Source organism: Marmota flaviventris, chromosome 15 (genome assembly GCF_047511675.1).
Source record: "Marmota flaviventris isolate mMarFla1 chromosome 15, mMarFla1.hap1, whole genome shotgun sequence".
Classification (NCBI taxonomy): domain Eukaryota; kingdom Metazoa; phylum Chordata; class Mammalia; order Rodentia; family Sciuridae; genus Marmota; species Marmota flaviventris.
Window position 1 is genome coordinate 2,177,286 of NC_092512.1, and position 17,134 is coordinate 2,194,419.

At 58.7% G+C, this 17,134-nt stretch overlaps 1 protein-coding gene across 3 annotated transcripts in view; it reads left to right on the plus strand.

Moving 5' to 3' along the window:
* Window positions 1-17,134, plus strand: part of Tsnare1 (t-SNARE domain containing 1) — a 114,629-nt gene that overhangs the window by 86,974 nt on the left and 10,521 nt on the right. For 2 of the 3 annotated variants that reach the window (XM_027950814.3, XM_071602086.1), the window contains exon 9: window positions 6,294-6,455. In XM_027950814.3, coding sequence (XP_027806615.3) covers window positions 6,294-6,455 — 162 coding nt within the window. The remainder of the gene's footprint in view (window positions 1-6,293; window positions 6,456-17,134) is intronic. The other variant, XM_071602085.1, reaches the window with a different exon arrangement.

A 17,134-nucleotide genomic window follows, 5' to 3' on the forward strand; every position in this document is an offset into this window, starting at 1 on the left:
CTCCGACAGTCCTGGCCTTTACCCTGCAGCTGCCGGGAGTCTTCAGATGGGGTCTTTAGGCAAAGTGGAAGCATTTTCAGAGAAGCAGAGCTGAGCGCTCCTGAGTGGCAGCTCCATTTCTAAGCGGAGACAGGAGTGTGGCCTCAGCTGGAAGCACAGTTGCAGAGGAAGGCAGGGCACATGGGTCGGGGACATGTCCTCATCGAGCAGGGTCGGCTCTGGGAGTGCAAGGCTGGTCGATTCAGAAACAGTTGGTGTGATTCACCTGCTAGAACACATGGGCTGACGCCAGGGCTGTCCCAGCACACCCAGAAAAGCCCCACTCAGGGATGCTGGGAAACGGGCAGAGTAGGAACTGGCAGGGTGACTTGGATCTGCAAGAGGTGCCTGCAGAACCCGAAGCTCGTTGCACTCTGCTGGGCAAACGTCGTCTCCTGAGCTCGAGGATAGGGCACCTACTTCTGTCCCCTCCATTGGCATTGTGTGGACCTGTGCAGTGTGGTGGGCATGAAGAGACAGGCGGGAGAACCAGGCAGAGCGGGGCAGGCTGCTTCCGAGGACCCGCCGGGACTTGGAACTGGTGAGAGTTGAGATGCTAGCTCAGCATCTGGGAAGACAGAAATTACATTGAAAACGTGATGTGACTTCAGTCATTCTTCACAGTTAGTGCCCATAGCCCCAGCTAGTGGAGGGGCTGAGGTGGGAAGGACCACTGAGCCCAGGAGCTCAGGATGAGCCGGGCACATGGCAGACACCATCTCGAAGGAGAAGAGAAAGCAACACCAACTCATTAGCATCGAGGGTGGGGAGAAGCCTGTGAAGAGCTGCCTGAGGCCGCTGTGGAAACTGCATCGTTGCTGAGAGAGATGGTGGAAGGGCCCGAGACCGGAGGGCAACACCAGGCGGACAGAGGTGCTGGCTTTCAGTAGACGGTCTGCAGCTCCCCGTCCAGAGGGAGACTCCATGGGCTTGAGAGCACATGCTGTGTATGTGGTCTTACAGACCCTGACGTGTACCCGGGAACAGAGCAGACCAAAGCAGGGAGCCAGTCCTGCCTAAGAACACAGCGCAGGAGCCCATCAGCAGACATGAGGACCTGGTGTGAAGCCCCTGCGGCATGTGCAGGTGGACACAGACCCTCACACACATGCTGGTCAGAGTTCGTGGCCTGCCTAGGTGGACTGCCTATGGACACATGGGTGTTTGATCTAGAGAAAAGGACCCTTTGCAGACTTGAGCTCACCTGTGCACAGAGATGTTTCTGGCAGGGCACAGCCTCATGCAAGAGCCAAGGCAGGAGCATTCCTCCGACACCCGGAGCAGGCCCTTCACCCCCCTTTGAGGGCAGGATGTTCTTCCACAACTATCTGAAGCACTATCTGAAGAAAGAGAGTGGCAGACTTGACTTGGTTAAGATGAATATGACATTGAGAGAGAGGGTATTTGCACAATACATCTGAGAGGACTTATGTCCACGCTATGTAAAGACCTCTTCCAAATCAAGAAAAAGGCAGCCTTAGGTACATCCCTAAAGAGGATTTCCAAATGACAGATAAGCATGTGAATGTACACTCAACACACTACTCAGCAGAAAAATGGAAAGCAAACCATAACAGTGTATTGTTACACACAAACTCTCATCCACCAAAACAAGAGTGTAATAAGCATACCTGAGGGGGCCTGGTGTTGGCAGGCCCGTGGGGCAGCTGGAGGTCTGTGCTCTGCTGGTGACTGTGGATTGTTCCTGCTCAGGAACATAGAATGTCTGTGAAGTCCAGCATTTTCCTACCTGTGATCTTGTAGTTCTACCCAAAGGAGGTGCAACACCCCTGCAGGACCCCGAACCTGGAGCCCAGAGGAGACAAGTGGTGTGTGCTGGGCTCACACAGGAGGAGACGCACCAGGGGCCTGGGTAGCCGTCACGAGGAGGGTGCCTTGGTGCCGGCTGAGCCCTGGCTGGGCAGTGCCTCCCTCGTGTGTTTCTGGACTGGACACTTGGCACGTGTGCCCTGGACTGCAGATTCACTGCTTGATGGCAATTTCTGTTAATGAGGAAGGAATGGGCAGCAGCACTTCTGAGAAATTGTGGAGGCTTAGATTATTTCCAGGAATTTTGCAAACCATAAATAGTGAGATGACATGTGACCCTGTTCAACCAGGGGCTTGTTGCCAGGTTGGTGCTGTAGACTTGGGGCACCTGAGCAGCGAGCTTCCTGAGAGGAGCCACTCAGCCTGGCTGGAGTTGGCCACCTCAGCGTGGTCGGATGTGGGCTCTAACTGGTCAGTTTCAGTGAGCAGAGCTGAGACTGTTGAGGGTGGCGGCAAGCCACAGTGGTGGGTCATCTTTCTTGAGACCCTGGGCCTGCTCGGCCTGGCTGTCTGCCAGAACATGGTCCCCAGGCCAGACGGTCAAAACGCTCCGTTTCCATGCTTGCGGGAGTCCCTTGGCTTCCGTCTGAGGTCTGGGGCACCAGGCAGGGTTGCTGTGTCTTGCTGCCCTGGCCCCCCTTTTGTTTAATATGGGATTGGGGGCAGGATTGCTACAGTTTTGATAGCCTCCAGAGACTTCCATTTGGAGGAATCGCTGACCAGTTGTGGGGGCCCTTCCCACAGGAGTGGACCTGGTGTGAAGGCCCTGCGGCATGTGCAGGGTCTCCTGCCCTCCATGACTGGAGGATTGGAGGATTGAGAAAGAGCCTCATTTCCCAGAAACTAGGCCCTGGGTGCTGCCCTGGGTCTGCACCATCATGCTCCTTTTTCCCCAGGGGAGGGTGGGCAGGGCCCCTACAAGCATCATCGTCCCCAAACAAATGCCCCTTGAGCTTGGTCTCCTTCGTGAGAAAATGTGCAGTCCCTTTTCCAGTGGCACTTTGTAGCACCTCCTTCTGCCCAGCGTGGGCTGGCCCTGGGCCTGAAGGCGAGTGGGGCCACCATTGCTGGTCTCTGAGCTGGACTCACCGCAGTAGCCTGTGTGCTCTATACCCCCAGCACCTGCCCCCAAATCCCTAATCCATTTTCGGCTGGCTTTGAGCTACAGACCCAAATTGGGCCTCTGTGGGCAGCACAGAGGAGCTTTGCCAGACTTGCAGGGTGTGCTGAGGGGTCCAGCCAGCCCCCTCCCTGTCCTGTGTCGGGTCTTGCTGGGAGGCTTGGTGGCCTGCAGGGTCTGCTCTGCCCCACCGCAGCCCTCCGCATCTCCTAGCGCCACCTCCTTCACGCAGTGGGGCAGCCAGCCAAGGCACCATTCCTGGTGGCCTGCGGGGGTGGCCCATACAGCCACTCTGCTCTCAGCTTGTGGGGGCTTCCCCTGAAACCCAGACTTGGAAAACCAAACATCCCGAGAGGCCCTGGGCACCCAGTGTGTCTGAGGCGGTCGTGTGGCCTGCTTCCTAGAGCTTTGCCAAGGAAGTGGGCGTTTTCCCTTCCAGCCCTTCCGGGCCAGGTCGCCGTGGAGTGCTGGAGGTGTGCTAGGTGCACCTCTGGAGTCCTCTGTGTGCTGGGAGCTTTTGGAAGTGTTGAGTGGGCCAGGCCTCCCTCAGCTGGGCTCTGCTTTAGGGCCTGTTGCTCCAGGGGTCTGAGTGGCTAACGTCCCTGACTTGGCACCAGGAATGGCACGGGTCTTCCTTGTCTCCCATGGAGAGTCAGAAGTGCCACCTCCTGGTCCTGGCCTTCCCCGTGCTCCGGCCCTTGCTCATGGGTCTTTTCTCTCAAGGTGCTTCTGGGTGCAGTGCTGTCAGCTTTGTGTCCTAGAAGTGGAGACCAGGGCTCAGAGAAGTGAGGCCCTTGCCCAGGCTGGCATAGCCAAGAGGCCTCCCGTTAGTCAGGAGACTCCGATGTCTGTGGGTCCCTATGGGCATAGTCTTGTGCTCAGCAGGCAGGATGGCCACGCGGCCAGTGCCTGGTGAGCGCAGATTGTGGGCTGGGGGTGGGGGAGCGTGGTTGTTCCCACTGGACAAATGGGAGCCCCAGGGCCCAGACAATGTCTGTGACTTGCTGGACCTCACAGCAGGTGCCAGTGCCACACAGGACTTGGGCCAGGGTTTTTCGAGAGCACCCTGGAAGCTCTGGAGGGGGCTGTGGCCGCAGGAGGAGGCGCGGTGCAGGCTCTGGCGCAGGGCCAACACCCCTCCCGCACCCGCTGCCAGGCTCTGCTCACTTCCTCCCACCCACACGGGAAGGGGAGGTGATAATTATTGCCCTGGACGAGTAGCGCTTGTCGACAGATTTTTTAGATCTTTTATTTTATATTCATCTATCTGCGTATTTATTTATTTAAAGGCCTCTGCTGACTCCCTCCTGTCGGTGTGGCGCATGGGAAGGAGGACCGGCCAGGTGCTCCACCCCGCCCCACTCTTCAGGAGAGTCACCACACTCAACCTGTGGGTTGTGAGGAGGTGGGAGAAAGAGTGCCTTGGCCTTCTGAAGGCCTGGGGTGGCCATTGTCCTTCCTGCAGCTCTGTCATTTCCAGAGGCCTTAGGCGCTGGTGCAGGGGCCACCCTGATGCCCAGCCCTGGACCGGCTGCACGAGTGCACAGCGGTCAGAGACCTGCCAGGGGCTCCTCCCCAGGGCGCGCTGGACCCAGCGTGGGCTACCCCGTCCCCCCAGAAGAGAGCCAGGAGAAGACACAGGGCAGGGTGGAACTCCCGTCACACTGGGTTCTGGGGCCTGCCTTCTAGCCCTGAGCCGTGCTCCTGTCCCCACCTGCTGACAGGGCCCTCCTCCGTGGCTCAGCACACTGGGCATCCCGCAGGTGGCCGTAGCAGACTCTGGGTCCTTCCTACTGTGTCTTCTAGACCTCAGACTGGGCTGCCCTCAGAGAAGTGTTGCTGGGGACCCAGAGGGGTACAGTGACTGCCACACAGGAGGTGCAGGTCACGATGTAACTTCCATGGAGTCCAATAGCTACTCCCCCTGGCGTGAGTTGACCAGAACCTGCATGTGACCACCTTGACCTTCAGCATGGTGGTCTTTGTTTCAGACAGATATCAGAATCCTACAGGGTCACAGAACATGAGTGAGCGTGGCTTTGCAGGTGACAGAGGGGAGGGTACTAGAGCCTGTCACAGTGGAAGTGGGGGGGGCAGGTTCCAGGCATGGATTCGCCAGCTGCCGACACTCCTGGAGAGCCCAGCAAGAGTTCTGGGCTGGGATTGCAGCCCTGCCGTATGTTGTCCCTGTGTCCTATGCTGGTTGGTGTCTGAGGAGCTGCCTTGGCAGGTCAGTGCATGCTCCGAGTGGGTCCATCACAGGGGAAATGGGGAGGAGGCAGAGGCCCACCTGGGATGCCCACACCCAGTCATTTCCACACTGGCTACCCTATGTCCTGTCCCAGGACAACGGCCAGGGACAGGGACCAGCCATTGTTCAGGGCCAGGTCCCAGAGAAGCTGGCCACACTCTGCCCACACTGTTGCCCTTGGGCCCTGCAGCAAAGGCAGATGCACCAAGCTGGCTAGGCTTGTCAGAAGGGGTCCTTTCCCAGGGTGGGAGAGGACTTTGTGCTCTCCACAGAAGCTCAGAGAGACCAAGTCCAAGTCCTTGGGGACAGAGGGGCTGGACTCTGTAGCTGGGGAACTCTTTCTCATCCTGATCAGTGCAGAGGCTCAGATGGAGGCCTGGTGACTGCCCTTCCCACCCACTCCCACAGAAAGCCCGGAAGTGTTCCTAGATTGTTCCAGCAGAGAAAATGTGGTTAGTTGAAGGGAAAGGCACCATTTTCTTGATTTCAAAATTTGGTGGATTAAAAAAATCAATAGAGAATAAAGGCAAGTTGAGAAAACCCCTGAAGCCCTCCCCCTGGTCCCTCAGCTGGGGTCCCGGGGTGGGGTCTGTGCCCTGTTTGTGTGGTGTCCTGGCAGTTCCTCTCTGAGCATCAGTCTTCAGTGGTCCTGTCCTGCAGCTGGACACTGGGTCTGCATGGGCTCCACAGCCCCAGACAAGAGGGTGGACTTTGTGTTCATGTGCACAGGGCGTATTTTCTCTGGCCGCAGTGGTGGCCCCAGAAGCTGGGAAGTCACAATGTTTTGTGTGCAAGCTCTGCATCTGGGCCTGGGATGCAGCCCTCCTGGCTGTGGAGTGGGGCCTCGCGGAGACTCCCTCAGTCCTGGCCCTGGCTCAGAGTCTGACTCCAGTGGCTCTGGAGTCGTCGAGCCGGGGCCTGCTGCCTGCAGTCCCTTCTGGTCTTGAGCTGAGGCAGCCTACAGGGGCCAGGGACTGTGGGGAGAAGCCCAGGTCCTGGGCACGGGGTAAGCAAGAGTCCGTGAGTGACAACAGGGCCTGTGTCTGTCATCAGCAGAGTCCCCAGTCCCCCTTTGTGGAGCTGGCTGATGATGAGAAGATCTTTAACGGCGGTGACAACACGTGGCAGGGCCAGGAGCAGGCTCTGCTTCCAGACGTCACCGAGGAGGACTTGGAGGCCATCCGGCTGCGAGAGGAAGCCATCCTGCAGGTGGAGGTGGGTCTCTGCGAGGGTAGTGTGGGTGTCCAGGCTCACCCCAGGCTCCCTGACCACAGAGGTGGCTGGGACTGCAGTCACTGGTAGCCTGGGTGGGAGGTGGGGCCAGAGTCCAGGCAGCCAAGCCCACTTCCTCCTCCTGGCCTTGGTAGGGAGCCAGCCCTGCACTGGGGCCGTGAATGCACCACCCACTGCTTGCTGTGCTGCCCATTCAGGCTTCCAGGAGGTCACTAGCACTGTGGAAGGAACCTTGCTGCCTGGGGCCCCCGATGGCAGTTTTTGAGAGCTCTAGCCCTCTGTCCAGGATAGCCTGTGGCTGAGGATGCTGCCCCAGGTGGCAGGGGAGCCCAGGGCCCATGCAGGGTGGGTCAGCTGCTGCTTGCCCTTGGTTTTTGAAGACCAAGGACTCTTGGCTGGCCTACCCGATGCTGAAGTGTGTGCAGAATGCAGCTTGGCAGGGTGTGGCTCCACTGGGCCTAGGTCTGTGCCCAGTGTGCTCTCCTCCCTCTCCCGGGACCTCCTTGTCTGCAGGGGCTCTGGGGCCTGCAGCTCCCAGGGGCTGGGCTTCTGAAGTTCAAGGCCCCTGAGAGCAGGTGGTAGAACAGGAACCTGGGCGAGTTAGTGAGCCACGTCACTGGCCCAGGCCTGTCTCTGCCTCTGCTTCCCTGACGGTTAGCAGGGCTTTCTCTCTCCTTCCAGAGACACCCCAAGTGGCCCTGGCTTGTTCCCCTTTCTTCCTGGGCCCTCACTTCTGGGCTACTCCTCCCTGCCTCTGCTGCACCCCACTCCCCAGGCTGGTGGAGGAGAGCTTATGTCCCAGGACCCCTGCTGAATGTGTCCTTCCTGCAGAAGCCGTCCCCCACTCCAGCTTCTCAGAGAGGGTCGCTGCCTGCCCCAGCCTGGCCCTGGTGGGAGATAGCTGGGCTTGTCTCTGGCTAGATGGAGACGTCCAGAGAACACTGAACACCGCAGGGGATTTTGTCTCTGCTGGAACCGCAAGGGCCTCTTACCCTGGAGAAGCTAAGATAGGGATGCGGGATCCCAGAAAGTCTGGGAGGGTTGTGGGCCTGCCCCCCGCAGCTCTAAAACCCAACACCTATCCGAGGACAGCCCTTGGGAACCACTGGCTTAGCTTGTCCCTTGAGCACAGAGTGGCTCTCAGAAGGCGGAGGGAGCAGGGAGACACCGCCAGCTGCTGAGTCCAGGGAGCAGAGCCGGAAGGAGCAGCAGGTGCTGCCACAGGTTCCAGGGCCCCACATGGAGACCCCTGGGGTGGGGAGCCACACCAGGCAGCCGAAGCTGAGCTCAGGGAAGGGTGGCCCCGGCCAGTGGGCCTCCTGGACCTGACAACAGAGGCGAAGAGGCGGGTCCTGGGAGCTGCTGTTGCCCTTTCACTGGGAGGCCTCATCCCGAGCCTGCAGGTCCTGCTCCCAGAGCCCGAGCAGAGGCCTGAGGGCCACCTGGGACCTGTGTGACCTTTTTGATTGCTCTGGGTGGACAGTGACAGTCAAGTGGCTCGTGCCACTGCAGTAACCCCAGGGTCGGGTTCAAAATCAGAGGCCTTGGCGGCCCATGTGCCAGGCCCTTCTCTGTGGGAGGGGATGTGTTTTCTGGTTTTGTAGGGTGTGTGCAGAATGGGGCTTTCCCAGGGGTGACGGGCCCAGCTGAGAGATGGAGGGACCCAGCCTGGGGCTCTGAGCTGGGGCTCTGGACTGTTCTAGAACAATGGTTTTAATGCAGGATTAATAGGAGGGTCTGGGCCTGTGTGCAGACCAGAGGCCCTCGCGGGTGGCTGGGGCTGGTATGATCCCAGTGCCTCTCTCAGCTCAACAGCGTGCTGGGGCTCAGCTGGGGGGCCTCTTGCACAGACCTCGCCTTTCAGCCTCAGTTTCCTCCGCAATGCCTAGGAGCCTGGCCCAGCACACAGCTAGTCCCGAGTGCCGGGCAGAAGGGCAGTGGGTGGCATGTGTCATGCGGACCACGGTCACTCACAGAGAGCACAATACCTGTTGTCATTAGCCTTTGAAAACCTTCCCCCAGGTTGCAGTGGGTCCTGTGACCACAGCTTGCTGGGATCAGGGAGGGTGGGAGCCAGCCAGCCAGCCTCTAGGGAGTAATGTGACTGTAGCAGATGGCCCACACCTTGGGGGCCCCGTGGGCCAGTTGCTCTGGAGTTATGGCAAAGCAAGGCCTGTGTGCGCAGGGGGGTGCCTGGGAGCAGCCTCAGGAGGGCAGAGTGGTGCCTTCCTCTCCCCGCACAGCGTACTTCCACTGGAGTTGGGACTCCCCCCTCTCACATCCCCTGGGGGTTTGGGAACATTTTGGCATCACTGAGTGAGACTTGAGGTCCAGGAGCCCCTTTGTGGTCTTCCCTTCAGAACTGACCTTTTTGGGTAAACATGGGGGTGTGGATGGGGAGACTGAGGCTAGGGTGGATGACTGATGTCGCAACAGTGGGTTATTGTGTCAGATGCCCTCATGCCACCACCTTGCTTTAAGGTAAGTCCTTGAGGGCAGGCCACAAAGGGATGCCTGAACCCCAAGTCCCACCTCGAGAGATCTAAAGGTAGTCATGCAAATTCCAGAGCCCCTCGGGGATGTGGGAGGGTTCTGGGTGAGTGGTTGATGAGAAGTCCTGGATTGGGCCTGGCGCCGGGCACTGTGAGGGGGTGTGCAGAGCTGTCTGTGCTGGGAGCCCCCATTCAGTCAATTGGTGGCCCACCTTGTATCCTTTCCCTCGTCCCCCTCCCCAGAATCGTCCTGCAGGGCTTGGCGTGTATGCCTGGCCTCAGGCTAGGTCCTCCCAGCAAGCCAGGGAGCCTCTTTGTTTTCATTTGTTTGTTAAATATTATTGTTAAATATTATTAAACTTTAAAAAAAATAAGTTTATATTTAAAGAAAAGCTGCAAAATAGCACAGAAAGGACCTGGACTTTCATTCAGCTTTTCTTAGTGTTGTACTGTAGTATAGCTATCAAAACCAGCCGGTTAATGTTGCCACCATGGTCCAACTACTCCCCAGACTGTCTCCAGGTCCCCTGGTTCTCCCACTTAGAGTTGTCTCCTGTTCCAGGACCCAGTCCAGAGTTCCTGTTACATTGATTCGTCCCGTCTCTGGTCTCCTCCAGTCTATGACAGTTCCTGGGTCTGTCTTTCATGACTGACGCTCTTGATGGTGCTGATGAGTAGTTTTGTAGGCTGGCCCTCTTGGAGACGACACATTCTTTGCAAGAGCCTTTCTCTCCTTCTTGTACAACAGTGGACTTAAGAAAAACATTAAAGCAGTGCTGGACTCAGGCAGAGTCCACCCAGTGCAGGAAGAGACTCGGACCCAGGCAAGAGCCCTGCCGTACCTGGGTGTTCACAGCCTGCTCACCTGCTTGGCCTACGAGCTGTGCCCGGCCTTCTCCTTGTGACTGAGGCCTCTTCTAAACAGGCCCCTGTCCAGCTGGGTAAGCAGGAGTAGGCTAGGGCACCACGTGTCCACCCTGCATGCAGCTCCTCGAGAGAGAACGTCATCCACTTCCCATGACGGGGGCTACGAGGTGGAACCCAGTTTGACCCCTGACCTGGAGGCCTGTCTCTGCAGGACGCAGTACCCAGCCTTTGAACCTCTACCCCAGGCTGTCTGCCTTTTCCTAGGCAAGGCATAGGCACCTGGGTGTTGGGCCAGGCATGCCCCAGGGCCCTGTACTACTCCCACTGCTTGCCTGTTCCTACCTTTAGACTCTTATGATCTGAGGCAGCCTATCTCTGGTCTCCTACCCTAGGGTGCCTCTCTGGATTTGGTCCCAGGAGGGAGCCCCACCCTCCCAGGACCTAGGGTGTTGGATGCTGGCAGCTCCCGGCCTCCTGGCTATCAGCCTGGTTGAACTGTGAAGATGGAGAAGCTGTCCATCTCATTATCCAGAGCATGAGCTTTAATTGTGTTTGAGCAGCGCGAGGCCAGGTGTGGATGAAGAGGAAGCAAGATCGATGGACCATGGCGAGAGGTGTCTGAGTACTCAATTAGGTCACGTCCAGGATTTGCTGTCCCTCTCCAGGGTGGACAGCCTCGTCCCCAGGGTTGTCTTCTGCCCTGGCATTCTGGATTCTGTCTGTCTACTCAGGCCTGTCCAAGAGCTCCACAGCTGAGGGACTCTGTGCATGCTGCTGACCAGCCCACCTCTTTTTGCTCAGCCAGAAGGGAGTTTGTGCCCAGGGTGGCCATCTCCACCCTCTGAGGCCTGGCCTGAAGACCCCAAGAGGAGGTGGGGGGCCTGCAGCCACACAGTAAGGCCCCTGGCAAGTGGTGGCAAGTCAAGACCCCGACATCCTCATGCCACTGCTTCCTTATCCCTCTCTGAGTCCTGGCTTCCTAGTTGTGCTGGATGAGACCGTGGATCCAACGGGCTGTGAGGCGTTCTGCAAATGGACATCCCTGTGGCAAGGGTGAATGGCTTTGGGAACCTCTCTGTTGTCCCGGTTGCTAATACTGAACCTGGTTGGTCCTGAAGCACTGCCCTTCTCAGCCCTGCGGGGGCCCCCAACACCCCTGCTCTTGTGTCTCCTTCCTGTAGGGCCTTGCCTCGTCTCTGCTCTCCCTCTGGCCATCCCCTCAGTTCTCTGAGGACCCGTGTGGCTCTCGGTCCTGTCTGGTCCCTGGAGTCATTCAGTCCTCCCTCCTGTCCCCTCCTGTGGCTCCTCTGGGTGGGTGGCCCACCCCTGTCCCCCCGGTGGGCCCTGAATGACCTTTCCCTGTTTGGCCAAGATGTGATAGGGTGGCTGCCACTGCAAAGGAAACCCAGTGCCAGGACTCAGCCAACATGCACGTTCCTTCTTGCCCTTTAGTCCAGCCTCCCACCTGCTGAGGAGCCCCATGGAACTGAATTGTGCTAAAACTCAGTGGCATGAAAAAGCCACCATGGAGTTCAACATCAGGATGTAGACACAGCTCATTGGGGTTGGGTAGTATCTACTCTGCTGTCTGGAGCCTCCAGTGGGAAGACTTGAGAGGCCAAGGGTGACTTGGACAGCTGGAGGCTGCCTCTGATAACGTGGGCTGGGATGTCTCAGGCCAGGCTCAGCTGCACTGTTCATTGGATTGTCTCCATCTGGCCACTTTGCACAGCTTGGGCTTTCCCACAACGTGGCCGCCCCACGTGCTCAGACTTGTCGTGTGGCTCTTCAGTTCTTCTTGTGTGTGTTGCCGTCATGGAAGGTACACAGTGTCACTTCCCTTGGTGCTTTGTAGTTAAGTGATCGAAACCTGCCTGGTTCAAGGGGAGGGACCTGGGTCCCACCACCAGTGACAGAAGCATCCAGGGATCCAAGGCCATGGTTTAAGCCCCCCAAGGACCTTAGAATAATCTGGTCCCTGTGCTGGTTACAGTGGTCAAAATTGCTTGCCTCAAAATTTAGGGATGAAATCTGGTTACTGTGCTTGCAGGCTCAGAGAGTCAGGATTGCAGCAGGGCCAGGCCACAGCTGCTCTGCACCTCGAAGCCTTGGGGTAAGGCTTGAACCCATGGCGACTGGTTCTAGCCCCTCCAGCATCCTGGCCCTGCTGCCTATTGGTGGAGGTTGACCTGGGGTCTCGGCAGGACTCCGCACCAGTCTCCTCTAGTGTCGTGTTTCGGGATCTCGTCTTGACAAGGAGCCAGCCCTGTTTTGTTTTCTGGCCTTGCAGATTGTGCAGCATCTCTGCCAGGTTCTGTCTGTCCAGGACCAGGAGATGGACCATCATCCCCAGTTGGCAAGCCATGCCAGTGTCACTTTGCAGGACGAGTGAGTGGGTGGTTCGTATCACTGTCTCTGGGAGATGCAGCCCTCTGTGCTTGTCCCCCAGCAGCCTGGCCTCCTCCTGGCCCTGGGACCTGCTGGACCTGCTTCCACCCTTTGCACTTGACCCTTGGCCTGAAGCCTTGCTCCGGACACTGGAGCAGCTCCCTTCACCAGTGGGCTCAGACTAGAGTGCTGCCCGCCTCCGGAGCCCACCCTCCTGAGCTCTGTGGGACGCTCTTTGATTGCCTGGGTACTATTACTGCCTTTTGTTGGAGCATAAGCCCCATGGAGTCTGCAGTTTGGCATTTCTGGTTATTGTTTTCCTGGCACAGCAGAGGATCCTGACACCAGGGGTGCCAGTGACCATTTGTGTGGAAACATGCAGGTGGGTGGAGGTCTGAGGGCCAGGTAGGTAGGTGAGGGTGTCTGTGGGAACTCTGGGAGTGGGTGCTGCTGCTGCTGTGGGCACAACTTGGGCCCACACAAGACCCCTGGGGGTGGGTGTGCAGGGGCTGAGGTTAGCAAAGGAGGAGCAGAGGCTCAGGGGTCACAGCTCATGTGTGGACGAGCTCACGGGACTCTCGGCCAGTTGGCCTGGCTTCAGAACAGGGCTGTGCTGCTGCGATGCTCTCACAGCTGCCTCGTGGTTAGTCCCATTTCAGAGGAGGAAAGAGCCAGCCCACGAGGCCAGCCACCCCTATGGTGTGACTTGACCCCTGGCCACAGGTGCTGCACCAGTCTGCAGGATAGCAGACTCTGACTTGTCCCTGGGCCATGAGGTTGAAGAGATGGACACGTGGCCCTGGGCCACTGCGCATGTGTGACAGCCCTGTGGCACTGTCCAGCTCCCTGGCCTCTCTGCCCAGCCTACTCTGCCCACTGGCCAGATGCTGCATGTGCTGCGTCCCCTCACCTTGCCCGTCTCACCTGCTGGAGTGTCCTAGCTGTCCTGTCACCCAGCTCAGGTGCAGGCGCTGAGCATACCAGCAGCATGTTGCCGTGGCTACCTGGCAGGCCCAGGAGGGCGGAGGACCAGATGAGGAGGCTGCCTAGAGCCCCAGCCGCCCTCCCTGCACTGGGCGCACACAGCTGGTGGCAGGGGTGTGATTGGTGTGGCTACTGTCAGCTATGGGTAGGTGAATAAAATAAGTAAACAGAATTTGACTATTCCGTTAAGTGCAATTGTAGGTCGATGGTGCCCGGATTCTAACTGAGGAGAGAGTATGTGATTGAGACAAGTGCAGTGGTGTTTTCTTGTCCGTAAAAGCAGAGGAAACATACCACACGTGTGTGCATGAGCACACACAACACACATATGCTGAGGTTTTATTATGTCCGTGTGAGGTGGCTCCGTGGTAGCAGTGAGGGGAGATTCTATGAGAGCACTCAGGAGTTCTGGGTTTAGAGGAATCATGATTCCAGCCTTTACCAAGTGCTGGTGTCGGCCAGTTTCCCACGGCCTCCTGCCTCCGGCTGCCCGTGCCAGCATGTGCAGCTACACCACCTGGCCGCTAATCCTGCCCTGGGCCTGCTTGATGCCCCAGAGGGCTCCTTCCTGGGCAGCCCCTGATCCAGGTGGGAGGGTGTTAGGGCTTGTAGGTCCCTTGTCCTTAGGCCCAGTATTGACCTGTGTCACTCCAGACCTCAAGGCAGACTTCTGCCTGGGAATGGCTTCCACCCTGTCTCCAGGTGTATGTGGGGGCTGGGCCTCACTGGGATCTGCCCAGTGCCGAGTGCCCAATGCCCATGTGGTGATGGCAACCAGGGGGATCCCTTCTGGACCAGCTGCCCACCTCAGATCGCCCTGGCACCATGGGCCCACTAGAGACGCACGGTCTAGGTCCCACCTGCCTGGTTCTGCTATCACTGCAGGTCCATTTGGGGCCCCTCATCCCTCTGTTTCGCACATGGCATTGGGTGCTGGAGGGGGAGACGTAGCTGGGAAGCCATGCCTTATTCCTGGAGAAGGGGATGAAAGCAAATGTTCACCTTCCTGAGGGAGCTCCTGCAGAGGGCCTGGGGCCTCGGGGCACCCAGGGCCACAGGGGCTGTCTTCAGGGCACGGGTGCCCATTCCTGTTCATCCTGGAGGCCAGATGGGGCTCCTCCGAGAGCTCGTGTGGCTGGGTTCACCTGTGCTCTGAGCAGCACCAGGAGATCCCCACAGCCGCGGTGGTGTCCTGGCCTCCTGGAGGTGGCCTGGGTTGCAGGCCTCATGTGGGGACAAGGGTCAAGGAGGGGTCTGTGGCCTCAGGCTCACCATGCCGTGCCTGCAGGCCTCTCTGTGTCAGTGGAGGTGGGACCTGAGGCGCCCCAGCTGCTCTGCTGGCCCCAGGGCAGAACCGAGGTTTCCTTTTGTCCAAGATGGTTGGTGTGCATTGATCAGGGAGCCCCACGGAGGGAGAGATGACGGGTCTGAGCAGTGTGAGCAGGCCTTCTGTGTCCCATAGAGAAGGCGGGGGACGTGGGACTGGCCTTGCTCCTGCACCCGCCGCTGCCCTGCCTGCTGAGCAGCATGGTGAGGAGAAGGGAGCCGGGAGGAAGGGGCTCTTCCTGTGAGCTCGCGTGGGACTCCAGGCCGGCCAGTAGAACAACTGGTGTGGCCCTGACGGCAGGGGTCAGAGCCCTTGCTGGGGGCAGTCTTGGTCACTCTCCTGGAAGCCACTGCCTTCTCGCAGTCTGTGTCCCCCGCACCAGCCCTGGGTGTCTGTGTGTGTCCCCGCACTACTGTGGTACAAATTAACTTCCCATGTGTCCGAGCTCATGCCAGTGGACAGTTGTCACTGTTCCCATGCCCCTTTCTGCTGAGTTCAGCAGGAATAGACTGAGTCCTTTGCTGTGCCTGTCCTCTGTCCTCTGTGACAGAGCTTGCTGGGGCCCTGACAGGTGTTGTGGGTGTGGTTACTTGGGCCCGTGGGGACCTGGCTGGGGCACCCACAGCCCGTGATAGACAGAGATGGCCAGGCAGTGGCAGCCAACATGCAGCCAGACCTAGCCACAGCTGAGGGCACCCCGGGCTGTGCAGAAGGCCCACAGCAGCCGCAGCACACCCACTGCGAACTGGAGAGCAGCCTCAGCCACCCCACCTCCAGTGAGCTCACGACCCACAGCGAAAGCCCTTGTGCCCTGTTGGTGCGTCAGGGGTTGGACCTGAGGACGCCCAAGCTCGTCCCCCCTGCTGAAGGAGTCGGTGCTCCCAGGCAGAGAGCAGCTAGTGCAGTGAGCATGTGGAGCTGTGAGGAGAAGCAGGCTGGGCCGCGGGAAGGACAGCTGCTCTGCTTCCACCTGCCAGTAGCCTGGGACTCCTGGGCCATGGGGTCCCTAGGCCTGTGGTCCTGCCGTTGATTCTCCTCCCTGATTTTCTCCATGTCCCCTCACTAAGGCTGGGGCCTATAGGCTGGGCAGGGGCTCTGAGCCCTACCTCCTGCAGGACAGCCCAGCACCCTGATACCAGTGACCCTCTGCGGCTCCTACTCGTGGAAACAAGCGCTCGTGCGTGCACACGTGAAGCCTGTCCCTTCTGACCCCTGCACCATGGGAAGTCCTGGGCACCGCCAGCTCCCTGTGGGTGACTGATGTGTAGGCAGTGACTGGGCCTGGGTTGGCCTTGGGTTTGGGTGCTGGCTCTAGCATTTCCTAGCTGTGTGTCCTATGTAAGCTGCCCTCTGTGCCACAGCTTGCTCCTCTGCCCTCTCTGTGGAGTGAACTGCCTGCTGGGGAGAGGCGTGACTTGCAGCCTGTGGAGCCCATAGGAAGGCCTTAGGAGTCTGCCACCCAGTGTAGCCAAGGCCGGGCTTGGGGCGCGGGCCTGGGCATGGGCAGTGACCAGAGCCAGGCTTGGTGCTTGGCAGGGTCAGCGCCTGCTCTTTGAAAGAGCTGTGTCAGTAACCTGGAAATCTGCGGAGGTGGGATCAGTCTGCGGCCTGGCTGAACAAGGAGCCCTCAGCTTGACATTGACGTCTCCACCCTGGGCTGCACTCACAGCCAGGAACCCCATTTCTAGAGCATGTGGTTGTAAGGAGAAGCCTAGAAACTGTCTGGGTCTGGGGCTAGCCAGCACCATCCTCCTGACTGGCACCCTCTGGGTGCCACAGACCCTAGCTGAGCCGAGAGCCCAGCCCCATGCTCCTCAGCACCCTCCCGGCCATGGCCATTCCCACAGAGCAGCCACACACCCCTGCTCCATATTTAAGCCCAGTAATTGAATTGCAATTGATAGTACATGTCGGTTTAAGATCATGCTAATTGCTTCATTTCCCAGAACGCTCCTAAAAAGAAAATGAATTTCCCTGTAATATTTTCAGTGGGGTGAAATGACCCTTGTGGAAATCAATCCTGGCTCTAGAATGAGCTGCAGAGTGAGTGGGCGTGCTGGGGCGGGGCTGTGGCACCCCTCCTGCAGCCTCAGCAGGCATGAGGAGCTTTCCCGGCCTGAGAGTAAACCCAGCCTCGTGCCAGGCACCGTGTGAGGCTTAGCAGGGCTGTGCCTGTGTAGGCTCTGTGAGCTGGCCTGGCTCGGAGGGGACTGGTCTCCCAGGGTCTCAGCACTGGCTAGAGGAGAAACTGTCCCTGTGTGAGCGTCATTCAGGAATGGTGGGGTGTCCAGGAGTGGGCACAGCGGACAGAATTCCTACCCGGAAAGGCCAGGGTGATCCTGGGGCCTCTTGAGTCCCCCCTCCCTCCCTGTCCATTGGGGCTAGGACTTCCCTTTTGGTTGGTGCCAGCTCAAAAGTGGCAGTGTGCACCCTTCTCTTGACACAGTCTGATGTAAAAGGTCATGGAGGTATGGCCATGTCCCTTACGATCCTCATGGCCACTTTGCTGGGCAGAAGTCAGGGTGAAGCTGGACAGTGTAAAGGAGGCAAAGGACCAGCGTAACTTGCAACATGCAGGGACCAAGTCCTGGCCCTGGTGTCCG